The sequence below is a fragment of the Symphodus melops genome (assembly GCF_947650265.1).
Source record: "Symphodus melops genome assembly, chromosome: 7".
Lineage (NCBI taxonomy): Eukaryota > Metazoa > Chordata > Actinopteri > Labriformes > Labridae > Symphodus > Symphodus melops.
In genome coordinates this window covers 25,335,521-25,357,745 of record NC_136697.1, presented here as the reverse complement: position 1 = coordinate 25,357,745, position 22,225 = coordinate 25,335,521, and the positions used below count along the sequence as shown (strand labels likewise).

General features: G+C 43.0%; 1 protein-coding gene across 1 annotated transcript; it reads right to left on the bottom strand.

Moving 5' to 3' along the window:
• Nucleotides 1-1,511: 1,511 nt before the first annotated feature.
• On the bottom strand, nt 1,512-20,281 carry LOC306826351 (kinesin-1 heavy chain). Its single transcript, XM_079347609.1, has 26 exons — nt 19,874-20,281; nt 15,035-15,122; nt 14,852-14,925; nt 14,660-14,764; nt 13,700-13,748; nt 13,072-13,127; nt 12,893-12,980; nt 12,679-12,803; nt 12,463-12,567; nt 11,476-11,621; nt 11,090-11,238; nt 10,673-10,860; nt 9,941-10,009; nt 9,512-9,718; nt 8,877-9,020; nt 8,357-8,548; nt 8,144-8,261; nt 7,696-7,751; nt 6,819-6,928; nt 6,605-6,706; nt 6,424-6,484; nt 6,075-6,146; nt 5,836-5,940; nt 5,460-5,676; nt 5,198-5,333; nt 1,512-4,422 (listed from the first exon to the last, which is right to left on the bottom strand). The coding sequence occupies exons 1-26, from the start codon at nt 19,997-19,999 to the stop codon at nt 4,419-4,421; spliced, it is 2,892 nt and encodes a 963-aa protein (XP_079203735.1). The 5' UTR covers nt 20,000-20,281; the 3' UTR covers nt 1,512-4,418.
• Nucleotides 20,282-22,225: the final 1,944 nt, after the last annotated feature.

The following is a 22,225-nucleotide window of genomic DNA, read 5'->3' as shown; positions in this document are numbered from 1 at the left end:
CAGGCACAGACTTGTTTACACAATTGTTTTCCCATTCACATATTCGTGACCCTCTGAAATCAGCCATGAGATTGTGTAAGCCTAAACCTAAACTTTATTGAATAGGCCATTTTAGACACGCTAGGCCCTTTTAAAGGTAAATGAATGTATTGTTTGATGTATAATGCAACGATAGGCAGGTAAATCAAACTTTATTACACAGCACCTTAAAGCTCTTGAGTGAAACGTGATTCACACAAAAATGACAACATGCATACAAACTGTATCAATTATTGTATTGAAACAGCTGATGTTTTTAACTTGTATGTAAAAATATGAAGTCATTAAAGCGGATGTACGACTGGATAAGAAGTGTATACGGAGTGAGAGCTCCTGTTTTGTATTTTGTGTCTAACGCGCGAGCCCTCAGGTGTACGGGACGCTAACAGGGGAATCAGCGCCACCCCAAGGTTACATGATGCAATTACATTTTGCTGTGGTTTTTTTTTTTTATATCCACCTGCTCGCTTTACTAAAGGTGCGGCCAGGTGATTTATGAAACGTTGAAGGGGGCCGGCTGAAAACCCTCTGACCCTGTTTTATAGTCTCACATGCTGGATGCAGCTTCACGTTTAGCTTACTCATGAATTTCTGAACATTACTTTACAAAATGGGAAGGTAACACGTTCTGAAAAAAAAACTAAGAGCATAGACCTCCCTTCTGTCAACATTTACATTTAAGCACACCCATTTAAATTACAAATAATATTTTATATTTTATATTTTTATATTGTCTTTATTGATATTGTCCCATGTCACCTCTCACCTCTAGGTAGGCCACTTCAAATAAGACAGAGGCTAAGGCTAAACTTCTGTGGGTAAAAACAATGATAATAAGCTGCATATCCTATTTTTTTAATTTTGAATGATGAATCCAAATGTTAAGTTTTGATTAATAGCTATAAATATTTCTTTAAAATGATTATTTAAAAGTTGATCCTAACTAAATTAAGCTTCATGAGTTACACTCATTCATTAGCTGAACACCTTATTGCTTACATAGCTTTTCCATTACACTAAGTGGAACCTCGCTTGAAGGGTTTTCCCCCTTTAGCCACGCAGCATTATGTGGGGTTAAAACTAATGGCGTGTGAGAAGACTCCTGCTGTCCCACACCAAACTGCAAAAACACTAATTATAGAGCTGTGTCAGGGCACAGGTACATTATGAAGTGGAAACAAGAAAACGTGATCCATGCACAGAGGATCTAGTCCTCCAGGTGGGCGATCCAGGTTCAAGTCCAACCTGTGGCTCCTTTCCAGCAGCTGTAAATAATGTTGCCACGTTGGATTAACAGAAGATATTTAAATATCTTTTAGCTGCATTTCATTTACCTTTTAACATGAAAAAAGTCAAGTGATGTGCACGCTAAATAAAAAGCATTTTTTTAAGCATGTTATCGCTTCACCATTCAACAATCTCACTGATGAACTCTTAAAGTTAGCATAAAGAAAAAGGACAAAGATGCAAACTCTTTCTCATAATTATTTAATCACACATACATTTACATCATGCAATCAATCCAAAACTGTGATCTCATGAACTTCCCGTCTCGGTCCACAACAGAGCCCTTCCATTTGTGCCCCCAGTTCTCCAGGAATGATCCAGTACCATGTCCACCGATGGATCCTCAAAACTGTCTGTTTAAAATTGACCAACTATTACACAGTAATAAAAAAAAGTGGCTACACTTTTGTTTTTAATTTATAATTAATCAGAATTCAATTTCGGCAATCACCACAAATATTCTTTGCTGCTTTTTTTTTTTGTTTGTTTTAAATCATCTTATTTGCTTCCCCATTTCATATCCAGTTTCGGTGGAAGGTCAAAGGCTGAACATTTTGAGGTCCATGCTGCAAAGTCTTAACTAATCTAAGATTACACAGAGGGAATAAACCTTGTTGATAGACACCACACACTGTCCTGTCCTGTAGATGCAGGGGGGGCTACTCCTCCCTGCAGCTTGTTGAACGTGAGATTACTACATTAATGTGACATCAAACCGTTTGAGTTACGTGACTTTGGAAACGTATTTCCCTCCAGTCTAAAACCGCCACCAATGGAGTGTTTTCTTCTTTGTACGAGTGCAGGTTTTTTTTTTTTTGAAGAAGTGAATGGTTCTTGTTGCCAAGTAACAGGTGTTAGGATGACATCCTATTAGTAGAAAGACAAAATCCTGCCCCCTGCCCCACACATACACACACACACTTCTGGAACTTTTACTCCGCTAATGTTCGACAAATTATTCATATTTTTTGGAGCGCACGTTTCTTACTTTGTCGATTTCTGAAAAGCTAAAACAACCACACGTGTTGTACGGAGAAGTGTAGTGTGACATGGAGAGTTTACGGTCCAGTACAAAAGTGCTTTGGATTAGAATGACGTTCAGCTTTTCAGAAAACACAAATGAAAGAAAAGAATTGTAATTTAGAAAGTGAGCTGACAGAGAAGAGGGGCAGGAGTTTGACTCCACCACAACAAGATCACTGCTTCAGCTCACCCTGAGCACACCGGCCCGTCGACTGATATTCAGTGTATTTGACAGTTTATTGCACTTGCACCAGATGTTAGTGTTCTCATGCTGGGGTCACAATCACAACAAGCTCTTTGACAATGCTAGGTGACCGGGGCTTCATCACGGGGCAGGAAAGGGGGGAGGGTTTAAAGACAAAAAAAAGAAAAAAAGAAATCAAGCCATGTTATGGGGGAAAAAAACAAAAACCAAAAAAAAAAAAACACTAAAAATACGAGCGAAACAACAGAATACAAAATAAATCTTACACCCCTGACTAGACTGAGCTAAACAAACACTTCCTCCAGATGATGACAGAAGATTGTTGTGCAATTTAAGACCCTGCTCTCCTGATTGGTTGATCAGCAGCAAAGGGTCCGACCCCATTGACTGACACCCCCAGCCTGCAGCTCCCACTTCAAATACGCATCTCCACCAAATATGGAACAATGAGAGATACAGTACATAAAACAAATGAGCCCCCAAAGAAAGAAAAAGAAAAAAAACCAACAGAGATTTTCTGCAAATGTACAACTAAAGGGGCAAATGTAATTACAGTGAAGTCCTAAACCTATGAGAAACAACAACAAACCAAAAAGGGCGTGAGAGAGAGAGAAGACAAAAAAAAAAAAAATCAAAGCGAGGCACCCTTGAAATCATGATAGGACAGGTGAGTGACAGCGACCCAGCTCGGACAGGACAAGTGTTGTGTGTTCTATCTCAGTCTATGTGCAGACGGGATGAACGGCGTCCATTAACACAGCATTATTAACCACTGAGCAGAGTAAAAACATTGAGCTACGTAGCATGGGCCTGTGCTAAAAAGGTGGAAGTGTTGTCGTGTTAACCGGATCATTCTCCTCCTTCCTTACAGTCTGAACATCCTTCCCATGAAGTCACCAATAAACGAGTATATGTTTTCTTTAACTTAATGATAAAAACAATTGGCCTCCACAGGTGTTTCCTTAAATACATCTACAGTACACTGTCGCACGTCTCGGCTTCTCCGTGTTTCCCCCCCCTGTCTCGTGTGGGCCTCTCTGTAGAGAATCATGTGCAGTAGTGCCAATTTTACATCTGTACAATACAGGGGACAGAACAGCAGTGCTCAACGCCATCTAGTCAATTCAAAACCGTACACTTTACTTTTTTTTTTTTTTTTTTTTTCATTTTTATGTCTTTTAAGAAGCATGTAAAATCCATCCAGAGAAAGTGTGGTTAACAATCGGTAATAGTGATGAGGAAATGTACAGAGGTTAGCCTATAGGATCAAGCTATTTCTCGTGGGAGGGGTGTCCTTTTCTTTTTTTTTCTTTTTTCTTTTGTTAATGGTTGTGATATTTTTTTTCTCGATCTTTCTACCGTTACATTCAGCTTGGCACAGTGCAGAAGTACTCGCACGACGACGACAGATGACAACAGACTGTGCAAAACAAAAACAAAACAAAACAAAAAAACCCCGAAGCAACACGTTTTTTTGAGGTGCGCGCGGTTTCGCTCGTCGAGTCTGCACTCAAGACTGCGTTTGGTTCGGTGGATAAGAATATTATTTTAAATTTTGTACATTACATTTTTGTCATTTTTCTATTATATCCAGTAGGTGAAAAGGAGATAAGTCATGATGAGAATTGGAGGGATGTGAGGGGAGGGGGGGGAGGGGAGGGTGGAGGTGAGGGGGTCGGAGCTGTACAGGCCAGGAATATTTATATATATATATTTGTAATTCAGAAACTCCTTCGTGGCTCCAAAGCAACGACGAGGAGCCTGTTCGCTGTTATGGAATGACAAGTTGTCGGGGTGGGCGGGGGGGTGATATCGGCTTCTTCTTCTTCTTCTTCAGTGGTGTCGTCCTTTGATCTGCTTCTCTTCAGCTGCAAAGACAAAAAGGAAACCGTCAGTAAATGTCCTCTTGTTTTCTTCATACAGCTGCTTCAATCCGTCACAGAGTGAACAGCTTCATTAAAAACATTTTCGGTTTCATTGAACTTGATGACTCAAACCAACAACCAAGTCCAGCAGCCTTTCAGACCATCTCTGAGTTCCCATGACCTGGAGGACTGAGAACCTCTCTGATTTATAAGGCTTTTGTTTCCACAGTGGGCGAGACGTCCTCAAAGAAAAGAACTGCCACCATGGAGAGAAGAAAAGTCTATATTACCCACATCTAGAGCAAAGCAGCTAAAGGCCCTGACACACGAGCTGATGTCAAAGAACTAGTGAAGACTACAGCCAATCACCACGTACGTTCTGCACACGTGACAGGAAATGATCTGTCAACACCTGTGCAGAGACGTTACCATTATTCACACTTGGAGCACAGAAAACAGAATCCATGACACCACACAGGGTCTACCCCCCCTGCACTGACATTTAAGTCCCGCCTCCTTGACCACAACTAACAAGCCTGAATGAGTCTGCATCATCTGCACTTTAACTTCCAGACTGTGAAAACCACACGCTGCATCATCACATCTCTGTGTTCCACCTATCACTTCTGTTTTGACTGTCTCACACTTTGCCGTCTTTTATTTGTGCGACTGAAAGCGAATCGAACGTCTTGAAGTGGATCTCCGAGCTTGTCGCGTTCGGTTCCTGCATCGCTTCGTCCTCTAGCTGAAACAGAGAGAGAGATGCTGTGAAACGTACTTCTTTTCGGGCTTGGCGCTGCTCCCTCCCCTGATGGACACCGTCTGGCTGTTCTGGTAGAAGCCTCCTCCGCTGCGGTTGATGTTGGGGTGTGTGGGAGACGCCACTGGCTGCTGTCCGGGCCTGATGGGCTTGGCTGTGAAGAGAGAGGAGCGATGAAGTAAGGCTGCCGACCGGGCCTGATATTTCAGGGACTTTTGCACTTCTCCTGATTATATTTAGTAATTGAAACAGATGAAGAACCAGTCCTCTCCTTTCTTACCGATCTGGGCAGAGTGTCCCCTCCTGGCCATGTTCTTGGCCCTCACGGCCTCCTTGATGCGGTCCACCTCCTGCTGGTAGCGCTTGCGGTCACGGGCGGCGTTCTCCTTGGCCTCCTTCAGAGCAGACTCCAGGGCCTTGACCCGCTCAGCTGTAGCACGAAGACGCTTTTCCAGTTTAGGAAGCTCACAGCGCAGGTCTGCATTATCACGCACCAGCTGTGGGACAATTGACATCATTTAACAGCGCTCATTTGATCGAGCTTTCAAGGTCTACAAGGCAGGAAACACAAGGGACTAAACCAAAAGAAAAAAAAGAAGAAATGGCTTTCAGGCGGAGGACGTGTAAAAAGGATAAAGAAGAAGAAAAGAACCTACTTGTTTGTGAACCTTGGTGAGCTGCTCAAGATTGTTCTCAAGAAAGGAAATTTTCTGTTTCTGAGCTGCACTCCCACCCGTATCGTCCGAGTCCATCTCAGCGCTCTGCATAATTCAAGAAAAGAAAACATTGCGCATAAATAATGCAAAGTGTTGTCATGAAGTTTGCCCAAAGATATTCTCCCTAGAATAACTGAGGAGAGATTCTTCTAGCAGACTGTTGAATCCTCGTGCTTTACCTTCTTCACTCTGGTAGCCAGGTCCTGGACAAACAGCTTCCTCAAGTTGTGCAGAGTCTGCAGCTCCTTGGCCTGCACGGGTAGATAACATGCACAAGGAACAGGGATCAATGGGACACTTTACATGATATGAGACTGAAGATCACAGGTTGTGTCCAAGCTGAGGCTGCCTTACTGTAAGCTGCCGAGTCAAATAAACACTTCACATCAGACTGTCTTTCTCCTTTACGCATTAACAGCAAGCAGCATGTTTCCTAACAAGCTGTAAACATCAAATCTACTCACAGAACCTCATCATATAATGAGAACCAAACCTCAGTAACTGTGTTCTAACGGGTCAGTCACTTACCACGGTCTCCTCCAGACCCTTCAGGTCCTGTCTGGCCTGCTCTCTTCTGTCCTGCATCACCCTGAACAACAAACACAACCACAGGTGAGACCTAAACAAGTGCACACGCCACAGTGCTGGCTGATAAATAAATAATAATGACTGTGTTCGACCATATAAGGTATACGAGTGAATTTCATACGTGAGCTCATGCAGCTTGCGGCTCTTCTCCTGGTCGGTGGATTTGAGTTTCTCATGTTCCACTCGGAGTCTCTCCTGCTCCAGAATGATCTTCTGGTTCAAACTGCAACAGACAAACACGTCAGTTTAAACGGAGTCATCTTCCACTTAGAACAACAACCACCAGGATGAAGAGGTCCGTTAACATTTATACTGGAGGACAATAAGAGTCTTACTCCTGCAGCTCGGTGATGAGTTTCTCCTTGCTGTCCAGCTCGTCTCTCAGGTTGCTGATCTGCTTCTGATGAGCTTCACGGTGGGAGTGAATCTGCTTATCCACGGCTTCCTGAAAACACACAATGCATGCTATGTTACTGGACACATTGGATCACTTCACAAAAAACATCAACATTGACTAAGTTGATACAAAAAGTTAACAATAGCACAACTTAGACCCGGTTCAGGTCGATCTGTGTGGTTAGCATTTATTGTGTAACCACACTGCTACTCTTCTGTTAGGGGGGCCAAGTGTACCGATCACACCCTCAAGGTTGGAATCCACTGATTGGTCCCCAGAGTGGTCACTTCCCGTGAGACAACGGTAACAAAGGACCAACACAAATCGCATCATGTTTAAATATCCCGTGGATTTCAAGAGCCATTCGTAGGCTTTTTTTGTGCTTTCATATCAGCGCTTAGCAACAAGCCATGGATGAGCTCAGAGGTTCAGATCTCTGCTGGATGTCCTCCATATGTTGCCTTTTGTTTTTTAATATTTTGTTTTATTATTATTATTTTTGTGTATGTATCTTTTCTGTCCTCTGTCATGATGCTTTTGATGTCTTGTGTAAGGCACTTTGAATTGCATTGTTGTTGAAATGTGTTATACAAATAAACTTGCCTTTTGCCAACAAATTCATTGAAGAAGAGGAAAGACACTCGGGTAAACAAAGTTACACTGTGTGTCGCTGACATGATGTCAAGCTAGCACGTAGCTGAACCGGCATTAGATCTTGTACCAACAACACTGTGATTTGCATTTTCACATTTCTATTCAACCTTCTCTTCATTGTAGAATCAAATAGTTTTTTTTAAATGGGCTGAGGAACATACCTTGACTTCATTGGCAGTCTGGATCTCGTTCTCTTTCTCCATGGCATGGACTTTCTCTGCGGACATAAACACAGTGATGTCATTCCAAACTGAACCACAGTAATGGATTTAAATAACAAAGAGGAGGTTTTACTTTCGATGCCATTTTTTCCCCCCAGTGGTGTTATAAACAAAGTTGTGCAGCTGGTTTGTGTGAGAACATTTCAAACCGAGATAAGAAACTAAATCACGCTGAAAGCTACAACCAAATGTTTTCTGCTGTTGAACTTTCACATTCTTTCAGCTCTTAGAAATGCTGAGCTGATTTCAGTTCAAAGCAAGTTCTTACAACTAAACCCCAGCAGGTTTTTCAAGCTGGCTGTGCTGTGCTGAATGAAGGTTTCTGAATTAGGAGTTTCAGTGTCCTTCTTGTATTTCTATGTTGAAGCTCAGACGTGACGTGACGTACCCTGAGCGCTGAGCTTGACGAGCTCTTCATTCAGAGAGTCCACGTTCTCCTCCAGCTGCCTCTTCTTCTGCTCCACATTCTGCAGGTACTCAGTCAGGGACTTGATCTTAGCCTCGTGCTGCAGACAGGAAACATTATTAAAAAATCATTACATATACCATCATTAATATCAGGATTTCAAAATAAAGCTCTACTGCAGCGAGTTTTTCGTACCTGCGAGATGCGCAGCTGGCAGGCAGCCAGCTCACTTTCGTTCTCGTCTATCTTCTTGTTGCTCTCCGACTGGGTGCCCTCCAGCTGCTTGCAGCGCTTCACCATGGTCTTCACCTCGGACTTCATCTTACTGATGTACAGACGAGCCACGGTGAACTCCTCATCGATCATGCCGCTGCCTCCCTCATGTTGCTGGAAGGGCGGATGATTGAAGATAAAATTAACAGGTGGAGGTAGAGAGGAGGGGAGGAACAGGTGGTCATGTATTCCATTAGCAGAGTATCTCTGCTATCATTATGCTTGATGTGTTCTATGGGAAGGCAATGGTTGTGAATCTTATTGAAGAAATATATTTTATCACTGAAAAAAATCCATTACTACTTCTTCTAATCAACTGAACCAACTCTAATGTGTTAGATTTTGTTCCCCTCTAGGGTCTTCAGAGGCTTTTATTGCCACTAAAAAAAAAAAGGTGGAAAAAGTGGTTGCCATGGTAACCACAGACCAGTCATTTCAGTACCTTGATGTCATTACTGCCTACGGCGATGCCGATCTCAGCGAGGTCTTTGAGCAGCGAGGACATCATCTCGGTCACTCTCTTCTTCTGGTGGTTGGACATCTCCTTCAGTTTCTGGAGCTCGGAGTCCAGAGATGACAGGATGGACTGCAGAGACACAGACAGGGACAGCATCTAGTCTTTGTCGCTTTACTGTTTTTAAATCAACAACAGAAAATAAAAGAAACACTGTGGAGAGGACATATCGTAGTTTTAAAAACGTTATGACCAGTAGGTTATAGAGCTGGACTTTTTCTTGTCATTTTTTAAAACTAAACAAGGATTGAATTTGTTCGCGGTGAAGCTATGCATAATAAGGCAGTATTTTAAAATCTACTGTTTGGAAGAAATTTGCTTTTTTTTCCTCTTAATGCATCATGTTGCCGAGCCTTTTAAACTTGTGAATGCGTCTGGAGCAGCAGTTGATGTGTGCATGCTCGTCTGCAGCATGCTCTTGTTATCCCTGCAGGCTGTTCAAGACTAATTATAGTGTTTGTTTGTTTGTTTGTTTGTGTGAAGCATGTTAATGCAGCCTAATTAAAAAGGACAAACAAAAGCCATGTCATTAAAATTAAACGGTCACAGCGCCCTCTGCTCACCGATTTCTGGCTCAGCTCCTCGCTGATGGTCTCAAACTCTTTAGTCTTGTCCTCCACCTCCTGGCTCTTCTGATCGTAGTTGACAGCCAGCTCCTCCAGAGCCTGCAGCACCTCCTTCACCTCGTCCTTGGAGGCCTCGTTCTCTGCCTGCAGGCGGTTGAGCTCCGCCTGGAGGTTTTCGTGATCGCGGCGAGAGGAAGCTAAAAGCTACGAGTGGGGAAGAGAAGTGAAATAAAGTTCAATGTTTTAAAGATAAAATCAAACATCGACACTTTCAATCGTTTAGATTCAGGAAGAGGGAACGTGTTACAAGCTTTAGAAAAACAATCATCACAATCTAAAATCTCTGATGGCTTCATGTTACGTCACACACATATAAAAACTACAAAGACCAAGAGGCCACTGTGCACCTGCACCTCGAGTACTCACCTCCTCCTGGTCAAGCATCTGCTGCTTCAGCTTCTCAGCCAGCTGGCTCTGCTGGTTGATTTCTTCGTCCTGTGAAGAGCACAGACACAAAGGTTGAAGGTGGAAAAAAGGCGAGATCAGTTTAATGAAAGTCTGGATTTAGATTTGTGTGGAATTAGTTTTTGCTTCACCCTAAAAGAACACACTCAATACTCGAGCTACGTTGGCCTGATTGGACGCGTCGTTTAGAGCAATTTCATAGAGATCGTCCGACTTCAAATCAACATCAACCGGGTCAGAGAGTCCAACTCTTTCGTTAAGCCATCGATCCACCAATTAAAGCTTCAGTTTCTAACATTAGTGCTGGTTTTAATAATTGCATCTAACAAAAATGATCAAATTTAAAGAAATCCTTTGAACAACTGTTCCTCTGATCCACATCAGCGAATATCCTCCTTTCTATCTTTTTTTTTTTTTTTTAATCATCAGATCTGTATCAAACAAACAATCAATCAGGGTTAACATGCACGTAGCCAATCACAGAAACTCTGTGAGGAGAATGTTTGGGTAGCACGTTTTAAACTATCATAGTCTGGCTCCACTGACAACTCAGACTCCTTTTATCAAGAGACTGAAGCCTGGAAACAAGACAACCAGCCCAACACTCACTCCTTTAGTACATTTGATTCAATTTTCAGCAATTCTAAATATTGTAGAGAGACGGTGGGTCAGCGTCATCGGCCTCCTGTGTACCTTATCATCGAGCTGTTTGTAAAGCTTGGCCAGCTCAGCCTCACACTTGTCCTTCTCCACGTCAGTGAGACGCACGCCGGGGATGTTGGGCGTGGACGCCGTCTTTTCGTTGATGATGTTGTCCAGAGCCAAAACCTCTGCGTTGGCCTTCTCCTTATCGAACTGCTCCTCCACCGGCACGCTCTCCCCTGAGGTGGGAGCACAAGCATGTAAAGGTACGTGAGAACACTGAAGGTAAATGAACACAGAGAGTGCGCGTCGTCTCTCCTCGGCGTTCCAGCATTACACCTGCAGCTCAGTTTTCTTTCCTCACAACCTGCACTGGAGCAGAAGCTGAATTGAACTTAACACTGTTCATGGTTTGTGAACAGCATGTTGAGGGCGTAGGTCCTTGAAGTGGAAGAAAAGCATCCTCACCGTTTCTCCAGCGGTTGAGCTCGTTCTCCAGCCAGGTGACGGTGTTCCTCAGGGTCTTGTTCTTCTCCTTCTCCCTCTCGTACTTCTGCTTCCACTGCTCTGCTGTGAGCTCCACGTTCACAGTGACAGTGTTCTTGATGGTCTTTGCTCTGAACGCAAAAGAACACAAACAGATTGTAACCCACTGAAAGGCGTCTAACGGGTGCATCAATATTCCCTTAAAGAGACGCAACAAAGCTGATCCCCTCCCTGCCGTCACCATGACAACAATAGATATCTGTACACACCCATAAACTGACCTTTCAACCTCTCTTAAATGATTCATTTGAAAACAAAGGATTCCACCTTAAAGGTATTTTTAATATAACACTTTTTTTTCTACCAACCTTTGTCCGAACATGAGGGTGGATTTGGTTTCAGCCTCATTATAGGAAGAAGGCGAGGCGCAGATGACAATCGTGGTTCGACAGTTACCACCCAGAGAGTCCTGCAGGATACGGGTCATCTTGCTGTCTCGGTATGGGATGTAGGCCTGAGACATTATGAACAAAGCACAAATGAGCGGATCTGAATTTCAGCAGGAACAAAACAAGTTCTGCAACTCCAGATGTCTTATCCTGGACTGAATGGGTTTTTAAGGGCTAGAAGCCCAAAGACGGGTCTGTAGTTGACACAAGCTTAAAAGATAAAAAGGGTTTTTTTTGTGGTATTGATGCAAACAGCTAAGCAGCAGCAGCCTGCGTTAAATTGTCAGACTCTACTCTGCCTGGTCGGGAAGGACACTTCCTCGTACAATAGCTCATTTGTTTGAGACAATCACAAACACATCAGCGGCTGTCGACCTCCAGGTTGTTTACGGGCTCAGGGGTCCTAGAACAAACCCATTGTTGATTAATGTGAAAAGCGTGAAATTGCAAGGAGCAGCTAAAGAAAAACATTGCTCGGAGGACAGTTTCATCACCTCGGGTTGTTTCTCCAGCACAAAGAACTTCTACATAGTGTAAAAAAAAAAGAAAAGAAAAAAAAAGGCCTCTTTCAAAGTAATATGCCTGAAAAGATGGTGGTTTTCTAAACACACCGAGCTCTGGGCTGTGCAGCTAATAAACAGTAGACTTCCCTGATGTCTGCTACATTCACAGTAGTACTGTCATTTCAGATTTCAGATGGCTCGGAAAACATTTGGGAGAAAATGATCCCCAGCGGTTGAAGCTGATCTTCTATTTGTTATGCTCAAAAAGTCACCTCTGTGTCAGTGCACCTCAATAAGCTCCTCATTATAATAAACCAGATCACCGTCCTTTAAATGTTGCGTGTAACAGAAGCACAGAAAACATGATCCAGCTCCAGAGATGCTTTAAAGGAGAGAAACTGACCGTTCCTTCAGCCAGAGCCGAGATGACGTTTCCCAGGGACGACAGAGACTTGTTGATGTTCTTGGCTTCATCCAGCACAGCTCCCTCTGCTCCTGTTTTACTGACCTGAAAATCACAGAGACCACAACCTCAATAACGAATCCACAAAGTGGACCGAGCAGATGGCACGGGGGGGAGAGAATGGATGAGCTGGGACATGCGGACTGATCTTTTGACCTTTTCACTGCCGGCCAGATCCACCAGGTAAAGCTTGCCGCTGAGCTTCTGCTCTGTCTGAGTGTTCTCCTGTTTGACGTTGATCAGGAAGATGCTGTGACTCCTGGAGCTGTGCTCGTTCATGTCTGAGGGGACGAAGGACACGCACGTCATGGTGTGGAAACAACTACAGTGGATGGATGTTTGGTGGTAAAACAGGCGGAGGGCAACTTACTTGTAACTGCTACGTGTCTGTTTGATTTGCCTTCATCGATCGTGTCCATCACCTCCTCTGGGCTGCAGACGAACCTTTCAGTGCAGCCCTTCAAAGAAGCAGAACAGGAGGTCAGATAATGGGCCTTCACAGGCAGGTTTTAAACAAGGCTTTACACGTGATAGGAGCTTTGATCTCACCTTCACATAGGGCACTCTGTTTTTGTCTTCATGCACGGACAAATTGGTCTTTGACACTGTAATAGAGAAGAAGACAGTGTGAGGGGAAATAACACTTTAAGACAAAGTGCTCCAAAGGCCCTGAAACACCAAGCAGACAGCAATTCACTGTCTGCAACGCAGGCCGCTTCAGCCTTAATCATGCTGTGTGTGATCTGTGTCCATCAGCATGACAGCGATGCAGACCTGAAAGCCAATGAGAGCGCGAGATACGGGACGCAGGAAATATGAGGAGGTGAAGCAGCACATGCAACAGAATCTCTGTTTGTTTTCCTTTGTGTTCAAAATAAAGAGTTTGGATCTTTAGCTTCTTGTTGGTATTCATGTTGGAGGAAGGATCTTCTGTGTATCTTTATGGCTTACATCAATTCTTTGTCGTAAATGTAGAAAAAAAAAAATTTAAAATGTCGACTATTAACACACTAGTCAGAGGGTTAACAGCTTCAACGCTCCTTCATCATGTTCCTTTCTACAGATGCTCATTAATTAAGGCGACATTTCACAGGCTTTTAGCTGCACGTCTGTCAACGCAGTCTGCTACAACAAGACGGAGACGAGTCCAAACTGTGTTCACTTCACAGACACTCACCGTCCAGGAGGTCCCGGATCTTGTCTAAGTAGATTTCAAAATATGAAACCTGTGAAGGGGGAGAGGGTGGGGGGGGAACACACACACAACATATTATTGGACAATCCAGCTGAGACCAGATGAGAGAATGAAAACACACAGGGGTTTAATCCGTTTACTGAAAGTGATCTAAGAGCTGCACAGGTTTAATGTAACACAAACAAATACAAAAAAAAAGTCAAAGATGATGATGTTTGTTTTTTTTTCTTATTGAAAAAACTGGACAGATTTAAGAGGCACAGGGAAACATGCAACTCAGCCAAAACAGAAGTGTAAGAGGTGGAAGATGCATGACTTGCTAGTTTCATATTCTTGCTTTAAGTTAATGATGTTTTTAAACTTCTCTTGGGGCCATTTGTACCTGACTTGATCAGGGCAGCAGAAGAGAGACAGGGCATGTTGGGAGGAGAGGGGACATGCAGCAGGGGGCCGAGGTCGGACTCGAACCCACGGCTGCAGTGATGAGGACTACAACCTCTACACATGGGGCGTAACATAACCACTGGGCCATCTGTCCCCCCCCCCCCCCCCCCCCCCCCCCCCCCCCCCCCCCCCCCCCCCCCCCCCCCCCCCCGTGACTGAAATTTAACTTGTAGCCTGTTATTCAGGTGTTTACACCTTTAAATAGAAAATTCCCCTCTGATACTTAAACACAGGCAAACGCTGAAATCAAGCGAGTGTGTCAGGAACACACATCCCGTTATTCCTCGCTCAACAAGTATCAAACAGAGCCTTTTTTTGCTTCTCAACACAATCTGTCACAGTAAACTGCACAACAGGAAGCATGTGGCTAACACGTACAGCTTCTGGTCAAACTGGTGTTTGTCACAGTTCCTGAAGCTGCTGTTTGAAACTGGAGGACACTGTCTCCTGAACGAGGGACAGCTCCCTGCTTCTTCTCAGGGAGGACGGTTCACTTACTTTGATATGAAACTCCAGGTTTTCATCCATGGAGTAGATGTAGTTGAAGATATCCTGCACTATCCTGGGGATGATGCCCATTGCATCTGTGTCATGGAGATTTCCCTGCAAACGTTGAAATCACAGGAGGTGAGGATTTATTTTCAAATAAGATGCAACTGAAAGTGATCAGTTCTTGGAAGTCGTCCTTACCTCCATGGTGTGTGTTTTTCCAGATGATGTCTGTCCATATGCAAAAATGGTTCCATTGTATCCCTCAAGAACATCTAGACAGAACAAACAAGGGCATGAAGATGTTCAGCTTGGGTTTTTTTCCATGCCTCTAAAAACGCCTGACACGTGTACACTGATTGAAAACCCAAAAGGAGAGCTCACCTTTTACAATCTTCTGGGCGCAGGCGTTGTACACTTGTTCCTGTGTTGTACTCGACTGAAACACTCTGTCGAACATGTACGGTTTGCTCTGCAAAGACGAGAGGAAAAGGATGAGCGAGGAGCACGGCAAGAACACGTGACGGTGACGCCTCATTAAAATTAATTACCGGTGACATGTTTTGTAAACAGATCTTTGTGCACTACTTTTTCCTTTTCCACCAATTAACCAACACGAGGGCAATTTAGAAAACTGTCCAACACCAAAGCCTCCAAAAAAAAAGTGTTGAGAAAATCATTTGGACATGACCTTCCGTGTGTCCAACAGCAGAATCATTCATTTCAATAAAAAGCCTGCATGCATGCAGCGTAAAACACTCCCAAGTTTTCACCAGAGATGTGCTGTGACATGTTTGTCTTCATTTGGAAGCAACAATAAGAAGGGGACACAACTAAATGAGACAAATCTATTAAACAGTCAGACATTTATTTTCTCAGCCTGAGCGTTTCATTTCATTGCTTTGTGTGACTCACTTCAACTCTACTCGCTTGTAGGAAGAAGTATTTCCTTCATTCCTTATTGACAGGATCTACTCGACGTAAGCATTGATCATCAATCTGACATCATCACCCCACATCAGCCGACGAACACAGAAGTGCCCGCCCCTCATCCGTTAACCACGCCAGGTTCTGCAGTCAAATCTGGTTTATATGAATAAACACGGTGAGGTGACTTTTCATGATAAGATTGAAAATAAATGACGTTTGTACAGGATGACACGCGTCACTCAAGTGATGAAGCTCTTTCATGAATCAGCCTTCAGTGTTTTATCTCAAGCTTTTAGTTACAGCTCAACACAAACTGAGGAGAGACGAGAAAAGTACTCGGTATTAAAGGTAGAAGCCACAGCGTTTAACAAGAGAAAAGGTTACGTCAGGAGGAGTTGAAACATGCAGTCATACAAGGAATAATTCAACCAGTTCACCCTGTGTTGGGGCTTTTTGTAAACCTCTGGAAAGAAGCCTTCCTGAAACATCATCCCACTTTAAGATCTCACCACCGCATTTGTAAACAAGAACCTGAGCTGATACCACTGGCCTAAAGAGGCAGCCTGTTTCACAGGAGCACGTTGTGGCTGATTGTGATATCCCCAGGGCCCATCCAAACTTCAGAGCACCACTCCAGTCAGATAGTGATCAATAACTGGGTTAAAAGAAGACAACCGCAGGATCCGAAAACTCATGCTCCAAGCAACTCTGAGGTTCAACTGAGATGGCACGCTGTCTTTGGAGGCTTCAAGTCCCTGTTGACTCATCTTTTCTGCAGCCTGACAGGGTGGGGTTCTAGACGTGGTGTATAGAGAGAGTTTCAGAATAAAACAGGCCCATTAGCTGGTGAAAGCCCCGGGTCACAAAACGTGCATTCCTCCTTCATGGCAGCACATTAGTTATTGTCTGTGTTAACACCTGTACGAGCAGGGAAAGGCTGAGAGCGTCGACAAGCAGCAGATGTCACCTCGGGGACGCCACTGATTAAAGCTTTGCTGTTTACAATCAGTGTTGTGTGACAACAGAATCATAACTCAAGGTGAACGCGCAATATGTCCCTGTAAAGTGTGCAGCGCCTTAACCAGGAGCAGAAAGATTGGGAAGCCGAGAGATGTCCTCAATTTGCACCCTGGCTCATAATCCTCCCTTCATTCTGACAGACAGTCGCATCGGAAAAAGCTACAGCTCGGTGCAACACGGCGCTGCAACATCTTAATACATTGATAATTCACTCCAGCTCGCCATATCCTGGATATTAACCCTGCCCAGAACAAGAGCGCTGAGCCACTATCAGGCCCGCCAGGCGCTGTCAGCAAACAAAGGCACAGCCCCAGTTTAAAGTCCTCATTGTGCCTGCCGCTGCCCTCCTTACCTACACTCGGCTCTAATGGGATTACTTGCAGAAAATGTAATTACAGAAGAAACTGCAGAGTAATAATAAGTGCTGTGTCACGTTTCTGCTTCCTCATGCTTTGTTATGATACTTACACAGGCAAGGCTTTTTAAATACACAGGTTAAGGTTATTCTGCAGCATCCTCATGATGCATGAAATGTAAATGTGCTGCCAGGCAGAACAGGTCTGCTGTGTTCATGTGCGTTTGTTTGTACTCTTCCCTGTTTGTACACAGCTGGCAGGAGTGAACAGGTGTCGGTTGTCTCTATGTTGTTGACTTGTTTGAGTGCACTGGGAAGCACTTTCACTTATCTCTCTTTAATCCTTTTTTCTTTCCTTTCACCTCTCACGCACCTCCGCCACTACACCTTCTAAAAGTAGCTCAGCTGTGTGTGTGTGGGATGTCCCAGACTGCTGTATGCAAAGAGGAGATGTGCTAGTAAAGCCAAGGGGATTGACCTGATCTTTATGTGCAAAAACTTACAGTTAAGTGATGGATACGTGAATAATTCAGCTCCTGCACACGTGCAAACCTCGCTACCGAGTACAGCCACACTCGATAAAAAAAGTCTTTCACTGTTTCTGACAAACTATCGTCACATCTTTAACTGATCCAAGTCAGCACACCTGAAGAATGAAAGTAAGACAATGCATTGTTTGAGCATTAGCATCAGGATGTGAACATGCTCAATCGCTCCACTGCAAAATATTCAATATCAAGTGATGAACATAAACAACATAGATTTGAGTAAGAATAGATTTAGTAGGAAAAAGGATGTGCCAATGTCAGTCTTCATTATCCTGCAACCCTGCTGTGTATATAAATGCATCATCTCTCTGTACTGCAATCATAGATCTACTTCTTAGGTACCTTTACAATACAGTGTGGTCAACTGTACAACCTGCGAGATGTGCTGTTGAAGCTTCAGCAGAAACACAGAGGACGGTCCTCGTCCTAGATAGTTTCAAAATGGATCCAAAAAAAATATGACATAAGTGAGACGGTAACACTGGATAAGAGCATCTGCAAAACAAAGTACATCACCATAATAATTACCCCACCCAGGGAGAGACTGCCCAGCACTCGGCCAACTGCCTGCTCTGATTGGTCGAACAGCTGGTTACCAGGAGAGAAAACCCAGGGGGATTATCCAGGAGGCCTGCGCTGCTGCTTATGAGTACTGGAAGTGTTGTGCTTCTGCACGCAGGAGCAACCGACGAGGCTGGAAACACTCGTGTCCTTCACAATGTGCACTGGTATTCTGGCACTATGACTGGCACTCTGAACTGGGCAGGGCCGCATCGTGCCTGACGGGTGCAGACAGTCCGCCTGATATTAGTCAAAGCCATGAAGCCGGTGCCAGCAAAACTATTCAAGGAGTTACCACAGCCCCAACAATCATCTATTTTGGATTGCAGAAAATGAATAGTCCTGTCGTGTTCATCACCTAAATTAGTACTCCTGCTCGAAAGAGGATGTGATTCATGTCTGCTCGGCCAAAAGTCGCAAATTCACTTCATGAATGGAAATCATGATCAGCTTCTATTGCCTTGTAAACTCTTTAAAAGCAGAGGAGAAAGACGCCAAAGTCCACGAGGACAAGCATAGTTGGCGGTTGCTCAGAATAAGACCTAATGTTTAACCATGATTGTTTCTTAGAGCCATACGCACATTTAGCATGTTCAAACTTGAGATGTCAGCCCGGCTTTTATTCTCTCCGTTGTTGTTTCTGAATTAAATAAGCTAATCATTCTTTCCCTTTTGTGTGTGATGTCTAATACTGCCATGTAGGGATGGTGAAGAGATGCAAAATGGCACGGATTATGGATGTGCAAACAGTGTCTTCTCAGCACACAAACGAGTGGAACAAGTTCACATAAGCGGTTAACTAACCTCAAGGCAAACTCTTTGTTGATTCAGTAAAAAAAAAAAAAAAAAAAAGGTTATGGTGTCCATGTATAAGTTAAGGCATTTCCTCCTTTTGTTAAAGTGGAAATTGTTGACATTACTCTGATCAAGGGGAGGGGTTGTCTGTGTTACTGAGAGGGCTAAGTAAACAGCAAATGTTGGTTTAAAATCCAAAACAGAAAGTCTTCATTCAAGGAAGTCTTTTAAAAAAAATGATTGGGAGCCAACAGAATACAAATGGCATAAGTATAATTTCATATTTTCCCCACCACTCATATCATGTTGATTTGACCATTGTCCTGCGTTTCCTCCTGTCAATTATGGAAACATACACTTTTATTTTTACTTCAAACATGTAGGTTATTCAGCCGGGCTGGTCTGGTAGCTCATGTTAGCTTTAATTAAACAACAGTATTAAAACTAGCCAGCCAGTTAGCTAAGGCCGGCTAATCTGTCAACCAGCAGCTGGCCTGGTCTGCTAACTTACAGAGTTGTGTTAGCCACTATTAAAATCAAAGCTTTCTGCTGACCATGACTGCTCATAATTAATGACTTTATCAGTAAAGATGCACAGATATTTAATGATCAATGTCGAGGCCGGATTTGAAAGCTAACACTGTCGACATTTTAACCTGATGTGTGAGTGTGTTGTGGCTTTTGTTGAATGACAGCTCGCTTAGCAATGACAGGGCAACTACGAATAAGAGTAATTAGTCTGTTTTTTGTTAGTTTTTTTTTTCATGTGGATTTGACAACAAAAGCCGCCTGTCCACGATCTGGACATAAAAAAGGGGCAAGAAATCCAATGTCATTGAGTTTTTTTTGTGGCTGTAAGCTGGCGGGGCCGGTGAAACAGGTCAGCACTATGTTAGCTTACGTTAGCTCACATGCTAATCGTAGCTAAGGGACAATCAAAAAAAATGGCGTAACGCTCAACCGTGCCCTGAGGGGAGGAAGAAGAAGGCTGTGTTAAGATTTAAAACAACTCACCGCAATTACAACAGTGTCCTCCCCTTGAAACTTGGGGATGTATCTGTCGCCCCTGGTCACCTCGGAGCTGTTTAAGGGCCTAAAACGGCACATCACTTTGATGGTGCACTCCGCCGGGTCGGCCATCTTCCAACGGTTTACCAACGGAAATTCACCACCACGAATATAAAGTGTATCCTTGATCCGAGGGTGTGAGGAAGGGTGGAAAAAAAGGGGGGGAGGCCGAGGCCCTCTGTCCTGATCTCAGCTTCTCGAAGGGTCGATTATCTTGTCGTGAGTTTTAACAAAGATCCTTGTGTGTTTTCTCCCCTCCCTTCTGTTTAGGAAGCCATGATACCGGCGGTGGATCAGCGACTCGCCACCTCACCCCCCTCCTGGTTTACGATGACGTCACCGCGGCGCTCCCCACTTCACCGTGTCGTTGTAATGAAACTTTAGGTTATTTACATAACCCCGGTTCTCTGAGTGGCATGACACAAGTAAAAGAAATAATACTGTATATAATTCTCTTTTAATAAAGATTGTAATCTTTTACTCTGCACTGTCACTGCTTTTTATATTATTTAATAGCAGATATAATAGATTAAATAGCACATATATCTTCAGGTTATGTACATGTCTATCTCTCTCTCTATCTATCTATCTATCTATCTATCTATCTATCTATCTATCTATCTATCTATCTATCTATCTATCTATCTATATTCTACTTCAATTAATTTTATTTTTACTTTAACATATTTTAAGTTTGAATATATTCAGTGATTTCTAAATTTTCTATTTTAGCTTTTTTTCTTTCCTCTGTCATGTCATGTCTGTAAATTTTCTGAGCTAAATACACAAACGTTATTCAAAGGGGGAAAAATGTGTCCATGTGACACTGTGTGGAGCTAAAAAAGCTGCTAGGAGAGTTACTGTTTCACTGTTGCGGGCTCACCACCATAACTTCTCGTGTAAGATGTTATCTTCAGAAAGTGTTCCAGACACCACATTTTTCTGTGAAGACAATTTGTGTGTGAGTTATGAACATAAACCACAGAATCTTTACACTTTCATATTTCTCTACCAAAACTCCATACTGCACATTTAAGCCCATAATAAGAAGACTACTTTAAAGTAGTCATACAGTTTTGACTCTTTCAGTTCGGTTAAATTCAGAGGGATATTTAAATGTCTGATTTGAACACGTGAAGAAACTTCTTCCATCATCAGTGGTTATATTAAAAGCTCATTTTAGTAGTTTTTAACTGGTCATACTGATGCCTCTTAATGAACCACAAGAACAAAAGAGATGGTCAGGGGAGAAAATTGAATTTCTGTAATTATGTTTAACGTCTGTCACTGTTGTATGTATGCTGTCCGATGGGGTGAAATAACAACTTGTAAAAAAAAGACATTTGAATGTTAAAAGAAAGAAGGATGAGATTTTTATCCAGAAATAACTATTTACACATGCATCTTGTGCTTATGAACATGCACTAATGCACTAAAAGAGAAATATCAGAGAGCTTTGGGTGCCTTGCCCAAGGGCACCTCTGTTATGCTCTGGCACCTCTCCAGCTACCAGACCAATTTCCAGACTTGGTCCACATCATGCACTTGAACCAGCGACCATCTAGTCCCTACAAACTGAGCTACTGCAAATTTAAAGTCACTGTCATCCAGAATAATGTCACAAGACTTGGTACTCTCAATACTTTTTTAATGACCTCAGAATTGTAACTCTTAAGTCACCTGATTACCCTGAGTTTAAATTTTAATCAAGTTTAATGAGCTCACGCCCTGCACTAAAAATTACACTAGCTAAAGAAAAAAGTTACTGTAGTACTTGATTTTAAAGAGTTTTAAAGTCAAGTCAGTGTTTCCTTTGATATGTAAAAAAGGACATAAGTCTAAAAAGTTTTAAAACCTATTAAAATGACAATATATCTAAGAGGGGATGACATGGGTAATGGAGCTGTAAATCTTTGTCATATTTGCTTTTGTGTTTACAATCCCACAGACGGTCAGGACAGGCTTGCTATATCAATCAATCGTGTTGCTTTGTACGTGTATAGCAAAAATTCCCAACAAATATTATCTCAAGACACTTTTAAAAATCCGGCGTAGACCTTAGTCTTTATGATATTATCCACAAAGAGCCAACCGTGATCCACAATGAGCCCTAAGCAACATTTGGCAAAGTCACAGTAACAAGGAAAAAATTCCTTTCAGAGGCAGAACCAGACGAGGAAGAGGGAGATGCAGGAAGAAGAAAAAGGATACTGACTAACAGAGCAACAACAATGCATAAGATTTATAGCTACACCCACAATGTCAGTAATAATGGATAATAAACTGATCAAATATTAA

Coding starts and splice junctions, on each gene's coding strand:
- LOC306826351 (XM_079347609.1), bottom strand. CDS start 19,999: ATGGCCGACCCGGCGGAGTGCACCATCAAAGTGATGTGCCGTTTTAGG. Junction 14,926..15,034: donor CGCCCAGAAGATTGTAAAAG/GTGAGCTCTCCT, acceptor TGTTCTGTCTAG/ATGTTCTTGAGGGATACAAT. Junction 12,804..12,892: donor CAGACACGTAGCAGTTACAA/GTAAGTTGCCCT, acceptor TCGTCCCCTCAG/ACATGAACGAGCACAGCTCC.